The sequence below is a fragment of the Lucilia cuprina genome, chromosome 2 (genome assembly GCF_022045245.1).
Source record: "Lucilia cuprina isolate Lc7/37 chromosome 2, ASM2204524v1, whole genome shotgun sequence".
Taxonomy (NCBI): Eukaryota; Metazoa; Arthropoda; class Insecta; order Diptera; family Calliphoridae; genus Lucilia; species Lucilia cuprina.
The window spans coordinates 14,525,527-14,544,108 of record NC_060950.1 but is presented as its reverse complement, the minus strand read 5'-3'; the positions used below and the strand labels follow the sequence as shown (position 1 = coordinate 14,544,108).

General features: G+C 32.3%; 1 protein-coding gene across 1 annotated transcript in view; it reads left to right on the top strand.

Annotated features, from left to right (window-relative positions):
* The window catches only part of LOC111686627 (tyrosine-protein kinase Btk29A-like), a 78,309-nt gene that overhangs the window by 2,759 nt on the left and 56,968 nt on the right, over positions 1-18,582 (top strand). The window contains exon 2 of the mRNA XM_046947921.1: positions 7,841-8,221. Coding sequence (XP_046803877.1) covers positions 7,967-8,221 — 255 coding nt within the window. The 5' untranslated portion in view covers positions 7,841-7,966. The remainder of the gene's footprint in view (positions 1-7,840; positions 8,222-18,582) is intronic.

The window sequence follows — 18,582 nt, the reverse complement described above, 5'->3', positions numbered from 1 at the left end:
GTTCTAGTTCTGTTCTAGTTCTGTTCTAGTTCTGTTCTAGTTCTGTTCTAGTTCTGTTCTAGTTCTGTTCTGGTTCTGTTCTAGTTCTGTTCTAGTTCTGTTCTAGTTATATTCTAGTTCTGTTCTAGTTCAGTTCTAGTTCTGTTCTAGTTCTGTTCTAGTTCTGGTTCTGTTCTAGTTCTGTTCTAGTTCTGTTCTAGTTCTGTTCTAGTTCTGTTCTAGTTCTGTTCTAGTTCTGTTCTAGTTCTGTTCTAGTTCTGTTCTAGTTCTGTTCTAGTTCTGTTCTAGTTCTGTTCTAGTTCTGTTCCAGTTCTGTTCTAGTTCTGTTCTAGTTCTGTTCTAGTTCTGTTCTAGTTCTGTTCTAGTTCTGTTCTAGTTCTGTTCTAGTTCTGTTCTAGTTCTGTTCTAGTTCTGTTCTAGTTCTGTTTTAGTTCTCTTGCAGTTCCAGTTAATTTATATGTTGTTCTTTGCTAGATATATACCTTTTAAGTATGGTGTACTTAAATGTTAATATATTGCTGGGATTAAAATAGTTTAGAATGATTTATGCAAACATTAAAACGTCAGTTACAAATAGGTATAAGACGTTTAGTCATTTGAAATTGTAAACCTGTTGCTAATCAAATTAATATATTTTTCTAAGTTGTGTTGAAATCCGTGTTCCTAGTTGTACAAAAAAATGTTCAATATTTTAAATTAATAAATAAATCGTTATCATTTTGAATAACCAACCATTTTCATCCAAAGTAATAGCCAAATCATAATTTTTTCATCAGATTCTATGGATTCTATTCTAGGATATTCTGTAGTAACATTAAGTCTGTGAATTGTTCTAATTTAATTTATTTTCTCACATTATAAAACAATATCAAACTAACTAGATTTAATAAAAAATATTATTTTCATGATTTCTAGTAAGTATATAATGATTTGCATAAATACAAAATTTCTTAATTGCGAAATTTGATGTCAACCACAAATCATTTTTAATTTATTTAAATTTAAGATTCTCTCACGTGCATCAGAAATTCTAAGAATTTAATATTTATCCAGATTAATTTATATCTTTTTTTATTTTTTGTTTTTGCAACATTTCACTTTTTTAATGAATGAAATAAATCGCACAAATAATTTCAACTAGATTATATCAATTCTTTGTGCTTTTGTGATCATATTTTTGTTAGCGACCGACCACAATCACAGTTTTAAACCGGTTAATTGAATTTTATCTTAATCTTTTGTTTTATAGTTCATTATTATTTTGACTACTTTTTTTTGTAAATTCGTGGTTATTTTTTGTTTAACTGCAAAAGGTAATAATTACCTTTTCAATATGGATAAAAATACACATGTACATACATACTTAAAAAAAGATACAAACAATTTAAGACAAAAGTTAAGAAATACAAAAACGTTAAGATGAAAAAATTAAACATTTAACCATAGAACTGGCTCGCGCTAATAAACGAGTTATAAATTAAAAAAAAAAACACAAAAGTCAAATTGCAGTTGACTACAGTTTATTCAAATGAAAATGTTTGCTGTCGAATGTTTTGTTTTCGTATACCCTACATTGATAATAGGAGAATTTTGAGTTGCTGTAGAGTTCTTTTTATATTATATTTTAATTCTAATTCAGTCCTAGTTCAGTTCTAGTTCAGTTCTAGTTCAGTTCTAGTTCAGTTCTAGTTCAGTTCTAGTTCAGTTCTAGTTCAGTTCTAGTTCAGTTCTAGTTCAGTTCTAGTTCAGTTCTAGTTCAGTTCTAGTTCAGTTCTAGTTCAGTTCTAGTTCAGTTCTAGTTCAGTTCTTGTTCAGTTCTAGTTCAGTTCTAGTTCAGTTCTAGTTCAGTTCTAGTTCAGTTCTAGTTCAGTTCTAGTTCAGTTCTAGTTCAGTTCTAGTTCAGTTCTAGTTCAGTTCTAGTTCAGTTCTAGTTCAGTTCTAATTCAGTTCTAGTTCAGTTCTAGTTCAGTTCTAGTTCAGTTCTAGTTCAGTTCTAGTTCAGTTCTAGTTCAGTTCTAGTTCAGTTCTAGTTCAGTTCTAGTTCAGTTCTAGTTCAGTTCTAGTTCAGTTCTAGTTCAGTTCTAGTTCAGTTCTAGTTCAGTTCTAGTTCAGTTCTAGTTCAGTTCTAGTTCAGTTCTAGTCAGTTCTAGTTCAGTTCTAGTTCAGTTCTAGTTCAGTTCTAGTTCAGTTCTAGTTCAGTTCTAGTTCAGTTCTAGTTCAGTTCTAGTTCAGTTCTAGTTCAGTTCTAGTTCAGTTCTAGTTCAGTTCTAGTTCAGTTCTAGTTCTGTTCTAGTTCAGTTCTAGTTCAGTTCTAGTTCAGTTCTAGTTCAGTTCTAGTTCAGTTCTAGTTCAGTTCTAGTTCAGTTCTAGTTCAGTTCTAGTTCAGTTCTAGTTCAGTTCTATTTCAGTTCTATTTTAGTTTTACTTCTGTTCTAGTTCAGTTCTTTTTACCTTCCAGTTCAGTTTTTTTTAACTTCTGGTTAAATTTATATTACTTATATAGCATTAAGCGGTCGGTGTTTGTTGGTCATAAAATATTTGCAAATATTTTTACTTTTTAATGGTATTTCCGGGATATTGCGATTGTTATGTTGCGGGATTGTTTTTACTGTAAATAAAAAAATATTTTCAAAACACATATTTAAAAAATGTACACAAGAAATTAATCAAAATTATTTATTCAATACATTTTTTTTAACAGTAAAAATTTTATTTCTTAATAAAAATTTGCCAGAGTAATTGAAATTTGAACCAATTTCAATAATCAGTATTATAGTAATAAAACACGGCACTCGTAATCGTTATTTTAAAACCGCTGTTATTTATCGTTATGAGGGTCAACTATTGTGTTAATTTTTTTTTTTATAAATTTTGTTTTTTATAATATTTTTTTCGTGTATTACACAGTTAATTTAATTGAATATTTATAACGTGTAAATAATTAAGTTTTTTTTTTTCACTGATTAGATTTTTAAAATATTTCTATTTATTATAACAAAAAATACAATAATCCCATAATAGACCGCTGTTGTTTTGTTTTATAACCGTGAGATATCATTTGAATCTAAATCTATCACGAGTTTGTTGTTATTTTCCTATAACAAAAGAAAATTTAAATTGTTATTTTCCCTAGAGAGTTGAAGATTATTTTCATTAACAATTTAAAATAAAAAATCATGAATGAGGAATTGTTTTTTATTTCAAATTTGTTGGGTATTTAAATTTGTTTTTACAAATAACAATAACAACAAAACACACATCATTTATCTACAAGTGCAAACAAATTAAGGTGTAATGCAAATTAATGATTAAAATTAAGTAATTGTTAGCAATGAATTGCTATTTATCTAAGTAAATAAACGTAATATTTAGTTAAATAAATAATTAAATTTGTTTTTGTTATTTAAAGCTATTAATGGTAATAATCACTTAATGTTAGGCGCCACAGACTAAATTTAAGGAAAGAAAAGAACATGTTCACAACTATCGCCAACCAACATTTCCGCGAAATATGTTCCCTTTTCACTTTTTCGTTCATTAAATTTGTTGATGGAATTTTGTAAACATTGAACAGTTGTTCCATACAAAATCAACTATTGTGAATGAATTGTTCAAAATAAGTTCACGATAGCAATTTTCTTTTCGAGCGAAATGAAATTTTCGAGGAAACGAAATTTTCACTTCTATTGGCGATTGTTGATGGAATTTTGTAAACATTGAACAGCTGTTCCATACAAAATCAACTATTGTGAATGAATTATTCACAATAAGTTCACGAGAGCAATTTTCCCTTCGAGCGAAATGAAAAATTTGGAGGAAACAAAACAAAAAGCTGTTTTATACAATATCAAATATTGTGAATGAATTGTTCACAACAAGTTCACGAGAGCAATTTTCCCTTCGAGCGAAATGAAAATTTCGAGGAAAAAACAAAAAGCTGTCTTATACAATATTTTCACTTCTATTGGCGATTGTTGATGGAATTTTGTAACATTGAACAGCTGTCCCATACAAAATCAACTATTGTGAATGAATTGTTCACAATAAGTTCACGAGAGCAATTTTCGCTTCGAGCGAAATGAAAATTTTGAGGAAACAAACAAAAAGCTGTTTTATACAATATCAACTATTGTGAATGAATTGTTCACAATAAGTTCTTGAGAGCAATTTTCCCTTCGAGCGAAATGAAAATTCGAGGAAACAAACAAAAAGCTGTTTTATACAATATTAACTATTGTGAATGAATTGTTCACAATAAGTTCACGAGAGCAATTTTCCCTTCGAGGCAAATGACTTCTATTGATTAATTGATAATTTTTAAGATTTTTCTGAATTATGGACTAATGTCTCACAAGTTTTTAATCACCGTTACATAAATATTAATTCCTTGATAAAATTTATTACAATTTATCATATTGACCCCCTTTTTAAAACTAATTGACCCCCTGAAGTGTAAACAAATGCATAATCCCCCCCTAATTTTTTCCATATCTCTCCTGGTGCTGAAGTTAAGGATGGAGGCGCCACTTATCGTGTTTGTCTTAACAATTAAATGCTTAATTAATTTATGATAAACGGCCTTAAAATTTAGCAAAACACAAACGCACTTAATAGCAGTTAACCCATACTCTGACAAATATCCCCCACACTCATATGATATAAGCGGTCAATGTTTGTTTTGATCTGTTAATAAAATAATTAAAAATGTAAACATTACGAATGCGAAACTGTAAAACAAGTCTTTGAAATGACAACTTATGATGGGTTACATAAATGTTAAACCACAAATATTGCCAGAACTGCCTGAGATTAAACGTGTGCATGACTGCTTAACAGGCCGGCTAACGATAAGAGTACAAACATGGTACAAATAAGAAACTAAACCAATTAAGGAAAACCAGAAATTAAATGCCAAATTCTTTAACTAGTTTCCATGTAGTAAATATTCCAAATCTACTGTTGCAACTTAAAAACGACCTTGAGTTTTTTCTATACTTCATATTGCTATAGTGTTTAGCAAAAAGAAGAGCGATTAAGAAAGAAAACAACTTGAAAAGGTCATATAAATTAATGAATTCATATTTCTTTGTAGTAAACTGTAAGTAAATAACGAACGTCTGCCTCCTCAACAATTTTGCAATTTACAAAATTTATTACAAATTTTAAAATATTGCTAAATTAAACAATAAAATATTGTCTTCTTTAAAAGCTCATGATGCTGTTAAAAAAATCTTGTTAAAAAAAGAAGACTTCAAATAAAGCATCGTAAATATAAATCCTTTCAAATCTTCTTTTAGTTTTAAATTTTTAACATGAAAATTATCGCACTTCAACAAAGCTCTAAGAAGATGATGATGATGACTCTTTCGTGTCTGTGATCATTGATCTTTGGATTTCTATAAACAGGAAAAGAGACAGTAGAAGTGAAGAACTGAACTAGAACTGAACTAGAACTGAACTAGAACTGAACTAGAACTGAACTAGAACTGAACTAGAACTGAACTAAAACTGAACTAGAACTGAACTAGAACTGAACTAGAACTGAACTAGAACTAGAACTGAAAACTGAACTAGAACTGAACTAGAACTGAACTAGAACTGAACTAGAACTGAACTAGAACTGAACTAGAACTGAACTAGAACTGAACTAGAACTGAACTAGAACTGAACTAGAACTGAACTAGAACTGAACTAGAACTGAACTAGAACTGAACTAGAACTGAACTAGAACTGAACTAGAACTGAACTAGAAAGACTAGAACTAGAACTGAACTAGAACTGAACTAGAACTGAACTAGAACTGAACTAGAACTGAACTAGAACTGAACTTGAACTGAACTAGAACTGAACTAGAACTGAACTAGAACTGAACTAGAACTGAACTAGAACTGAACTAGAACTGAACTAGAACTGAACTAGAACTGAACTAGAACTGAACTAGAACTGAACTAGAACTGAACTAGAACTGAACTAGAACTGAACTAGAACTGAACTAGAACTGAACTAGAACTGAACTAGAACTGAACTAGAACTGAACTAGAACTGAACTAGAACTGAACTAGAACTGAACTAGAACTGAACTAGAACTGAACTAGAACTGAACTAGAACTGAACTAGAACTGAACTAGAACTGAACTAGAACTGAACTAGAACTGAACTAGAACTGAACTAGAACTGAACTAGAACTGAACTAGAAAACTGACTACTAGAACTGAACTAGAACTGAACTAGAACTGAACTAGAACTGAACTAGAACTGAACTAGAACTGAACTAGAACTGAACTAGAACTGAACTAGAACTGAACTAGAACTGAACTAGAACTGAACTAGAACTGAACTAGAACTGAACTAGAACTGCACCTAACACTGATGAACTGAACTGAAACTAGAACTGAACTAGACTGAACTAGAACTGAACTAGAACTGAACTAGAACTGAACTAGAACTGAACTAGAACTGAACTAGAACTGAACTAGAACTGAACTAGAACTGAACTTGAACTGAACTTGAACTGAACTTGAACTGAACTTGAACTGAACTTGAACTGAACTTGAACTGAACTTGAACTGAACTTGAACTGAACTTGAACTGAACTTGAACTGAACTTCAACTGAACTTCAACTGAACTTGAACTGAACTTGAACTGAACTTGAACTGAACTTGAACTGAACTTGAACTGAACTTGAACTGAACTTGACTGAACTTGAACTGAACTTGAACTGAACTTGAACTGAAACTTGAACTGAACTTGAACTGAACTTGAACTGAACTTGAACTGAACTTGAACTGAACTTGAACTGAACTTGAACTGAACTTGAACTGAACTTGAATGAACTTGAACTGAACTTGAACTGAACTTGAACTGAACTTGAACTGAACTTGAACTGAACTTGAACTGAACTTGAACTGAACTTGAACTGAACTTGAACTGAACTTGAACTGAACTTGAACTGAACTTGAACTGAACTTGAACTGAACTTGAACTGAACTTGAACTGAACTTGAACTGAACTTGAACTGAACTTGAACTGAACTTGAACTGAACTTGAACTGAACTTGAACTGAACTTGAACTGAACTTGAACTGAACTTGAACTGAACTTGAACTGAACTTGAACTGAACTTGAACTGAACTTGAACTGAACTTGAACTGAACTTGAACTGAACTAGAACTGAACTAGAACTAAACAAGAACTTAAATTCTAGTTCAAAACTGTCCATTGTAGCGTTAGTATTTGAAATCTCCTACTAATACATACGATCTTTATCCTTAGCAGTGTTCTCCATTCCCCTTAAATAAACAAAACAATCAAAGTGGCAAAATTATTACGATCGTAAAGAAAGTTAATGGATGATTATAATAAAGAATAAACGAACAGTGAAACTATAAAAATGTGTATAACGACTCTCTGCAAGACATTAAATGATTTAAACATAAATAACATTTAAGATCGTATGTGGGAGGAGTATGTTATTTTTGTAGTATTCAAACGATCAGCACGATGATCTCTGGGAATCTTGCACAACAATGACAAAGAAATATCAATGAAGAAAGATAACAATGTTTATACATATACATATAGTATTACAAAAGTACATACATTATATGTAGACAATCCGCATTTAAAATGTCAAAATAAATGTGACATTTTAAGTATAGATTGTTATGGAGATTGTAAAAGCAGTGAAAACTTACGGTAGAACATGCCGTCGGTTTTCACTTTGGTCATTGTTCAAAATTTAAATTATTAAAGTTTACACTCAATTAGTTTGAAAATATAAATAATATTTACAATTATTATATTTATTTTATTAAATTCTACTCTTTTTATATCCTTACAGATATCCCACCAAATACTTTTACAAACAAAATGTTAACGCAAGTGTATTAAATTTACAATATTTTAAACGTAATTACAATTAATTCTACTACGAACCATTCATTCGTCCTCGTTAAACCAAAAATCTATGTTCAAAATGAATCGTTCCGCACACGGTGGCAGTACAAAATCCTCTAATTCAACTGTAACCACAATGCGTCTGAGTAAATCATTTCAAAGTAAAATGGATAAAATGTCGGAACGTTTATATGACATTGTCAAAAGTGGATTTATGATAAAAAGAGCTCAAAATAAAAAACGTTTTACACCGGTCAACTATAAACAGCGTTGGTTTGAGTTGACGAAAAAGACTCTGTCTTATTTTGATGTGGAAAATGTTGAGGTAAGTGAGAATTTCATTTAAATATTAATAATTTAGAGTTAGTGTAGGGTAAAAGGGGGTTAGTACACCTCTTTGCAAGATTTAAACAATTACATAAACTTTAAACGGAACAAAAGTTGGTTATATAAAATAATCGATTATATGGTTCGATTTAATCGCTGTTTGTCAAATATGCCCCTATGGCATTTGGTCCCCCTTTAACCCTAAAATGAGAGGATGTTTATTAAAAGCTATTAAGGCCTCGAACCTTATATGAACTAATTGTACATAGCTTACGTGGATTCATTACGTATTGAGACTTGAATTTAGTTCCAAATTTTTTCCATTATCAGGTTTTTGTGGTAGGGAAGTTATCTCGAAGAACAAAGCAGATATAAATGAGGTTAAAACTTTATTTTAAAGTCAACAAATTGGTCTCTTAAGTGAATTTGACAGTCGATTACAAGTGTCAACTTTTTATATTATTTGGAGACAGTCAACTAATGTGTCTATTCTTCCTCGCTTTCAAAAGGATCACTAAAGTGACGACAGCTTTCAATCTCGTTAATAAAGATCGGCACTGCAGGGATCTTTCCAGAATTTTTCCATAACATCAAAACAATGGAGATAAACTCAGGATAACACTATATTTTAAAGTCAACAAATTGGTCTCTTAAATGAATGTGACGACTGCTTTCAATCTCGTGAATGTGACGACTGCTTTAAATCTCGTTTGCATCATTCCCCAGTGCAAGATATATATAACTACAGCTGGAGGTAAGATTAGGTTGAAAAAAGAAAATACTGAATGAGTTATTTTTCAGTGTTCAAAAACTCAGTTTTCTGGACGTAATTCCTAAGAATCTTCCAATCATTGTTAGTCAGGAATGTTATTTCCGAAGTAACATCACTTCCAAGATACTTGGATAAAACTTCGACGAATGCCTGGCTGTGGCAAAGAACGTGCCCCAGAGTTTAAGTGCCCTCTTCACACTCTACATTCGTCTGAATCCGCATGTACAATTTTGTATAGATGTGCTCGTAATCCTGTATGTCCACTACGTACCATCATACTTACTTCAGACTTGCTCATTTTGAGGAGATCAGAGTCACTCAGTAGGACCTTCGTCGTTCTACCCACTGTTTCATTATTTCAATAGGCCTTTAATTCAGCTTTTGTTGCGTCGAATGGTTTTGCGTTTGTCAGGTTAACTGCCTCAAGCTCCCTTTTCTTTAAAGCTATTACATACGCCCTTTCGCTACCGACTACTTCCTGATATCGCCCTAATAGCATTCTGTCAGTAAATATATTAAGCGTTGTGGGCCCTATATTTATTATAATCCAATTTACGCATTTCGTTATTACTTGGACTACTGCCTGGAAGCTTGTGTTATGATTTGATTAAACTGTGATATATTTCTGGATCTTCAATAACTAATGGTTAACACCACATAAGTCGATAACCTATACATCTACATCAACAACAAAAGTCTGGAAAACAGGGTTTCATTATGTAAGCTCGACCAACAAGTTCAAAATCGCAATCGAATCAAAAATTTATGGAGATATGGAGAACTGGATAAATTATATTTCAGTGTTGAGAAACTCAGTTTCCTGAACTTAATTCCTAAGAATCTTCCAATCAGTGTTAGTCAGGAATGTTACTTCTGGAATAACATCACTTTCATGATACTTGGACCTAACTTCGACGAATGCCTGGCAGTGGCAAAGAAAGTGCTCTAAATAATTCTTAAACACAGAGGTCTAGTTCAAACCTATTTATGATTCAAAAGAGATCATTATTTAAAACTGTTTGATAGAATATTGTCCACCTCATCCAGCTTAGAATTCCAACTGGGTCCTTCTTTTATATATATATTTGCTTATGAAAGTGAAGTAAACCCAAGAAAGCAAGTCCTTCAAGTGTATTAATAAAAATTACATGCCACACTAAATTCTTTACATATCTCCTCTAGTATTTACAATTCATTCTACAAAAGATTCAACTAAAACACTATACCAAACCCAATTCCATTGTGCGATTAACAATCACACCAAGAAAAACAAGTTAGAAATTATATTCGGGAAAGGTCGACCATATAATACCTTACTCTTGTTACAAAAAGTAAAATATGATTAAGTTTTCATAATAAAATATTTATGTTGAATTGTACCTTGCCTCAGATATACTTAAGTCATTTATTGTTGAATAAAAATGTGGTCATTTAGGTCAAACTCTGAAGGGGGCTTTTAATAGGGGATAGGGTCAAATGAGGCCCTATATTTTTAGAGTTCATTAGGGTAGTCAAGGCTAATATAGAACTTGGTTTTGCAGTTCTTTGTCGAGTATATTAAACATAATTATGAACTTAAAAGCCCTATTCGAAGGGTTCAGTTGCATGGGGGCTAGGTGAAATAGTGGACCGATGTTATGTCATTTTAAATAGGCTTTGTCTACGGTACCATAGAAGATCATTTAATGAATTATATCCAAAATTGTGACATGTAGTTTTATTACAAGGTTTACAAGCCCTATTCGGGGGTTCATATGTATGGGGGCTAGGTGAAATAATGGACCGAAGTTAGCCATTTTCAATAGGCTTTGTCCATGGTTACATAAAAGATCATATGCCAAATTTCATTGAATTATCTCCAAAATTGTGACCTGTAGTTTAATTGCAAGGTTTACAAGCCCTATTCGGTTAAGGGACCGATGTTAATAGGCTTTGTCAATGGTATCATAGGAGATCATGTGCCAAATTTCATTGAATTATCTCCAAAATTGTGACCAGTAGTTTGATTACAAGGTTTACAAGCCTTATTCAGGGGTTCAGTTGCATGGGGCTAGGTGAAATAATGGAGCGATCTTAACCATTTTCAATAGCCTTCATTCCTGGGACTATAGAAGATTATGTACCAAATTTGAATCATTGAATTATTTTGAAAATTGTGAACTGTAGCTTGATTTCAAGGTGGATAAACGGACAGACAGACAGACGGACGAACATAACTAAATCGACTCAGAAAATGATTCTGAGGTGGGGATAGAAGCAATATTATTGTGCGTTACAAACATCAGCACAAACCCAATATACCCTGCCCTCTAAAGTGGTGTAGGGTATAAAAAGAGGAAAAAAAACATCAGCCTTTTGTGTGTGGGGGGGGGGGTAGGTAACAAATATTTCTCTTTTTTTCAGAATATAATTGTTGTTTTTTTTTTCTTAAGGTTTCCTTTGCCTGCTATTGTATGTATTTGTTATATAAAGAAATTTTTTCTTTATACTATTTGTGTATTTGAAATGATATCCTTTTCATTTTTCCATATGTAATCATTCTACATATTATATTCATATTTTCTTTATTGCGTTGTTACTGTCAACACTTTCGAAAACATCATCAAAGTCTGTCCAAGCAGCCTTCCATCTGTTCTTCTATACGACTTGAAGTGTGTTATCCTTTGCAAACCAACACAAACAACCACTTTAACTGTATGTTTATAATATTTTACTTAAAGCACTCTTTAAATTTTAATATACATACACAAGTAATTTCTAAATACCGGCTACGCAATTTCTTTCTATAACCCTACTCGCCTACTCCCAATTTTTATATTCACTCCCCGGTATTTTTCTCTTTCTCTCTACTACTAGCCGGCTTTGTTGTTGTGTATTGGTGTTGGACCGTTTTACTGCCGCATCAAAATATTCGTAGATTTATGCAATCGACATTTGCCGACTATAACAACTAGAACTTTAACATCGTCATATGATCCAACAAGGATGTTGTGTGGCATTTCCAATCTCCAATGTTTTGGTATACCCTTTACCCATTGTCTCGTCTCAGTAATTTGTTATGTAGGTTGGTATGGGTTGTTTTGCTGTCTTCAACAAACACTGTCTTTGCCATCTACATCGAATGTTTTGATTATAATTCGGTGTTCCATCACACCCACTATGTGGCTATTTAGCAATTATTACGCATGTGTTTCTTTATTCCGGCACAATTGAGCGTAAATTGGAAGTTTACCGGGGAAATTTTAAGAGAGTTTATACTAATATTTTACCAAAAGTTTAGTTTTCGTTTCAGTTTAAAGTCTTCCAATTTTATATAAGTTTACCTTATAAGGATTTCGGTAGATGAAATTGGTTTTAATATATCACAACAATTGTATGGTAAATGTTGTCTTGGCTACACGGCTTAGGGACGATCTTTTGTTTAACTGTGGGCACTATAGAAAAGAACTATAGGATCGAAATGGGGTCTTAAACTAATACACATACATACTGAATGCTTAACAGCGTAATAAGACCAATGATAGGATCGCATTGCTAAACGATAATCAGATGGATTAATTTCGACTTAAGGTGTAACATAATACCAATAGAACGGAATCAAGACTTACCAGATAGCATACCGGGAAGAGAAATTGTTGGGAACCAACTACTGCCTGGCAAGGAATTCCATATCCCATTTGCGACAAACTATACAATCTTTGATCAACAGAATTAGGTTAAGGTTGAGCATAGGCTAGATCCATATTTATAGATTTTAGGAAATACTACTTGAAAAATACTAAGGAACTAAAGGAATAAGGAGCACAGACCAGACCCAATAGTGGCTTACAAATATTTTTTTTCGAATTTGATGTAATATACGATATAATGATATGTAGTTTGTATTCATGGCGGTCTTTTCCATCCACTACACTTGGAACGGTCTATCACGCACATGATAATAGATCAAGTGATCACTTGACAATAGATTATGTAACTCGAGTGTTCACTGCAACAAAATTCTGGAGTACTTGGACTGGCAGAACCATGTCTCTATTGTCAATTGATCACGTTGCTGAATGACAAGCAGCTTGAGATTAATTCACACCCCGACATGAAGGAGGCATTTGAATTAGACCAATAGATAGGGGTTCTCACAAACCCCAACATACGCAACTACTGATTTACTAAACTCGTGCACCAATGATCCATGTAAGCTCACAACTAAGCAAGATTCTGCTGATTCGGAAACTGTACCGTTTATTTAGTAGATCTAAATATGCAGCCAATAGATCAGGAGATGGTAACAGAACCAAGAACTTTCTGAAGTCAAAAGGCAGAGTCAATCTGCCTACCGTGAGACTTTCCGATTAACATCAGTTCCATTCTGAGATCATAAAGAACGATCGAAGAAAGGACAAGCCATTACCGAATGTCAACCTGACAATTCCCCAACCTACTAGGGCGCCAGGTTCAGGAATCTAATATAAGTTGTTCTGTCACATCACCGAGTGACATCTGTTCAGATACACCGGAGAGAAAATTTAGACCAACTTTATCATCCAGCGATTTCGGCTTTAAATCGTAGGCACTACGTGAATCCCAAAGAAATCTCAACTAACCGACCAGCCAAGATAAAGTCTTGTAGGCAACTGGCCTGTCGTATTACCAGACTATCTTTCGCTCGGGTTCGACCTCATGCCAAATCATTTCAAGAAAAGTTTAACAATACTTTTGAGTATCACTAGTTTATAATCCCGGCAGACCAATGTAACGTTTCTCCGGAGGTTTGTGTGTCTCAGAAGAGTGCAAACCGTACTTTAAGTGGGAATCACTTTGGACTATTTGAGTTCTTGTTTGGATTGTCAATATCTTTACAGTAGTTTAGATGCTCAAGACCAGATGACATCAATCGCAACAGAAATCTATGATCTATATGCAGCTCAGCGCAAATGACTTCACGTTTATATTCAGTAAGGGAAATATACTGAGAAGACAGGAAATTGAGTCGTTGAAACAGATGTAAAAAGTTTGAAATACTTGTTGATGTAAAAAGCATTGACCGAGAATCTTAATCCCACGAAATGAATTGCAGGTTCAAAAACAACTGACTTGAAAAAGGTCAAATGTGTGAGCATTGTCTAAGTAAATATCAAATATAACGGTTTTGGAGTTCATAGATAGGTCGGACGAGAAGCTAAAGCAATTCTAAAAATGGTTAAAAGTTAAACAAAAAAGCACTGAAAAGGAAAAAAGGGCAAAGTATGAGCATAGGTAAGGATGTTGCGTGATGTGACAAGGATGTTGCTTAAGTGATAATATACTCTGGCGATGATTGCTCGATCTTATTCTAGTTTATTGCTGTGCTGTGTTAGAAGAAAGGTTCTCCATAGATAGGTCGGGCGAGAAGCTCAAGCAATCCTAAAAATGGTTAAAAGTTAAAAAAGCACTGAAATGAAAAAAGGGACAAAGTATAAGCACACGTAAGGATTTTGCTTAAGTGACAAGGATGTTGCGTAAGTGAGAATATACGATGGTGTTGATTGGTCGATCTAATTCGAGTTTATAGCTGTGCTCTGTAAAAAGAAAGGTTGTCGGAACTGAAACGCACAGAAAAACTCTGTGTACAAATATCTTTCCTTTTCTAAAAGGTTCACAATCAAAATTTTTAATGTTCTGCAAACCCAATAAAATTCCTTCCATTATTTGCTCATTTACTACCTAAAACCTTTACTCTCTTTCTATGCTCACAGCTTCTCATTTCGTAGAATTTTGCGAGTATCTAACTGGAAAGTAAAATCTCTACACCTGTGCAAAAAAAAAACAAACATACCCCCCCATTACTCATACAAACACATAGAAAAGTTTGGCAAAACACCCTTAAAAAAATATGGAATCCTTTATATTCCCAGTCATGGGATGGTAGCTAGGAAACGAAAATGAAACGAATATAAACGACATAGACTTATAGACAAACACACACACACAGGCATACAAACACACAGCAAAGGAAGAAGTTCAGTAACCGCCACCAAAACGTATGTCTATGATGATTTTTATGCTTCAGTATAACGGTTACTGGGATATTGAATGCATCATAGAAAAACGCGCTTAATAGAAGGAGAAATAAAGTTAAAGTGTTTAAATAAATAATTAAAAGAAATTATTAAAAAAAATTAAAGAAAATTTTTCAGTAAATTTTTAAAAAGAAAAGAAAATATTGCAAATATATTTGTGCGATTTAAGTTTTTTTTTTGCTTTTAAAGTCTAGTTCCTTTCGCAGCAAGACTAGCCGGGTAAAATTGTTTTTGTATTTGTTGTTTTTATTTTATTATTTTGAACTGTTTTTCCTGGTGTTGGAGTTGCCAGTGTCGAGTTGTCTGTGCGGTGGTGTAACACAGTGTCTAACTATTTCATCCCTTATTTTTCTTCCTGTTTTTCATTATCCTTAATATAATTGATGTTGTTGTTGTTTTTGTTATTATTGTATACGAGCATTAACAACTTATATGGACGACTCTTTGGAGAAATATTTTCATGTTAAACTTAATTAAAGCGTCAAGAAGTTTTTAACAAATATTGTTTAAGATAAAACGATTTTTTTTTTAAATTAAGAAAAATTATAAAAATAAAAAGTTTTTTAAAGAAATTTGTAAAAAAATTATTAAAAAGTTCTTTAAATATTTAATAAATAAAAAAAAAACAAAAGTTCCTTAGCAACTCCACCCAAAATTGAAAATCTAAAAGAAAAATTTAAACCAACAGCTTTTACAGTCAAAAAAAAAAAAAAAGTGTTAATGAAATTAATAAAATTAAAACAAATTCTTAATAAAATTAAAAAAAGTTCTTTAAACAAAAAGTTTATAAAATTAATAAAAAATAATAAATTAAAAAACCGACCGACCCACCCTTTTGTTGTCAACAGCCGGAATATAACGAAAAATTGTGTATATTTAAATTTCTAACAATCTGGCAACCCTTTGCCTATAATTTTTCAGATTGAGTGAGTTAGAGCTGAACTTTTAGAGGCTCCTTAACAGCAAAAAACTTTAGTTATTCTAAGGGGAATTAAGGCAACAAAAAAACTTTTTTCCCTACAATATTTGCAACTAAATTAAAGGATTACTATAAATGTTCTTGCCACATTTTGTGTCACTTCACTAAACGGCCAACAACAATAACAACAACCGCAACAATTTGCTCCCCTTTCTTTCTTGTTTACTTGCTGCTTACCAAAGGGGACAACACTTCCACTTGAGTGCACTACCATCATCATCAACCTCATCCTCATCACCAGCATTTTAACGCCAAGTGGGTTTTTATGTTGTTCGTTTAAAATTTCGCACTACAACTATAACACATTTAAAACAGGTATTATAATATTATAACTGTATTTAGGTGAACTGTAATTTAAGCTTTTTCTTAAATTATTTATAATTGTTTAACATTTTTCTTTCTATTTTATTTACCATTTATCCTAGTTTATCCCCTTTTTTCCGGTTTCCTTTTCGGCCTCTATTTCCATCAGTATGTTTGTTTTTTGTTGTCTATATTTTTTTTATCGTTTATTTTCTATTGATCCCTTCCGTTTGGTATATCCTTACATTATTCATGTCCATCTAGTTTTTCGTTTCATTTTCCCCCCCCTCTATCTCTCTCTCTTTTTGTGTCTATAGTTTAGTCCTTTTAAAAGTATACAGTTTTATTTACATACATTTTGTTCATATCGCCGCTTAAAATGTTAGAGGTTAGAAAGTCTTAACACCATGAGATGGGACCTTAAACTAAGGTTATCACAACCATTGGACCTTCGGCTTTAAATAACCTAAGTCATACCCGGACAACTCGTTGAAATCAACTACAACTTTATCAGCTGAAAGCATTTTTGCAAGGAAAGAACCTTAACAACAAAAAAAAACCTTCGAATAAAACTTAAGTTCCACCGAAAGACTTTTTGGCTAGGAAAGAACAACAACAACAGAAACTTAATTTCCTATAAACTACCCATCAAAAACAAAACTAAGTACTTCCAAAAGAATTACATTTACGAGCACTTCAAAAGTAGCACTAAATGATTTTGCTAATCTTCTATGGAAGTGATGTTTATTAACTTCCAAAGAAGCTAAAAAATCCAATTTTAAAATTTTTTGTTTTAAACCTATTTTATATTATTATATTAATATTATTTACGTCAAGTTAATATTATTTATCCAAAAAAAAGAACATCATAATTACTTCCTAAGAATGACTTCAGATGTAGTGAATTTTGAATCAAATAAAAAAAAACAACAAGAAGATTCAAATAAGACTTATGTTTCTATAAACTACCCATCAAAAATTACATGATGTACTTCCAAAAGAATTACATTTATGAGCACTTCAAAAGTAGCACTAATTGAATTTGTTTACCTTCTATGGAAGTGGTGTTTATTGACTTTTAAAGAAGCGAAAAGAATACAATTTTAAAATTGTTTGTATAAAACCCATTTTATATTATTATGTTGATATTTCTATGTCAAATTACAATTATTTATCCAAAAAATAATATCAAAATTACTTCCTAAGAATGACTTCAAATGTAGTAAATTTGTAATTAAATAAAATAAAACATTTCCCCTTATGACAAGCCTGTGTTAAAATCATCACTTCTTCTGGTCTTTTTCTGTACTTCTAAGGAGTAAATACTACTTCTTTGGAAGTTGTTTTTTTGCTGGGTATAGTCGAACAGTTACAACAACAATAACCTTCAAATATAACTTAAGCTAAACCAAAACCAAAATGTTCAGAAACTCAGTTTCAATGCGTAATTCCTAAGAATTTTCCAATTAGTGGTATTAAGGCTTGTTATTTCCGGACATCACTTTTAAGATACTTAGATCTAACTTCGACGAATGCCTGACAGTGGCATTCGTCTGAAACGCACGCAAATTTTATGCAAATGTGCTCGTAATCCTGTGTGTCAACTAAGAATACGTTTAAGGACATTTCTCGTCTTGTTCTCACCAGGGTCACCCCATACAATCTTTGTGGTTTTACCCACCGTTTCATTATTCCAAGAGGCTTATAGGATTATCTCACAATATCTTTCAGTTTTTATTGCGTCGATTGTTTTATCATTTGTCAGGTTAATTACCTCGCGACGAGTGACCTGGTACCCATATGATGTAAACCTTAGCTCTGGGCGATTATTCAGTTAAAGCTATCGTACAAACCAATACGGTCTTAGATTTAATTCTATCACCTGATTTCGCCCTAATTGTCTTCTGGCTGTCTATAAATATGTTAAGGGCTGTGGGCACTATATTTATTATAATCCAATTTGCCATTTTCATTAGTGTTCAGACTTCTGCCTGGAAGCTAGTTTACTTTGGTATATTTCTGTTTTTGGGTCTTCACTATAGAACCCCAAGCCCACTTTATCCCCCCAGAGCCTTGCGTGTAACAACGGATTCCTACTGGTATTTGCTTTAGTCTTTCGCTTTAGCAAGATATTCTCTCTGGATGGGTGTGAAGTTAAATTTCGAAATTTATTATCCGAGACAAAAACCATCAACATTAACAGAATTATGTTTAAATGCTAACAGAGCACTGTTAGGGTGTTTAGGATA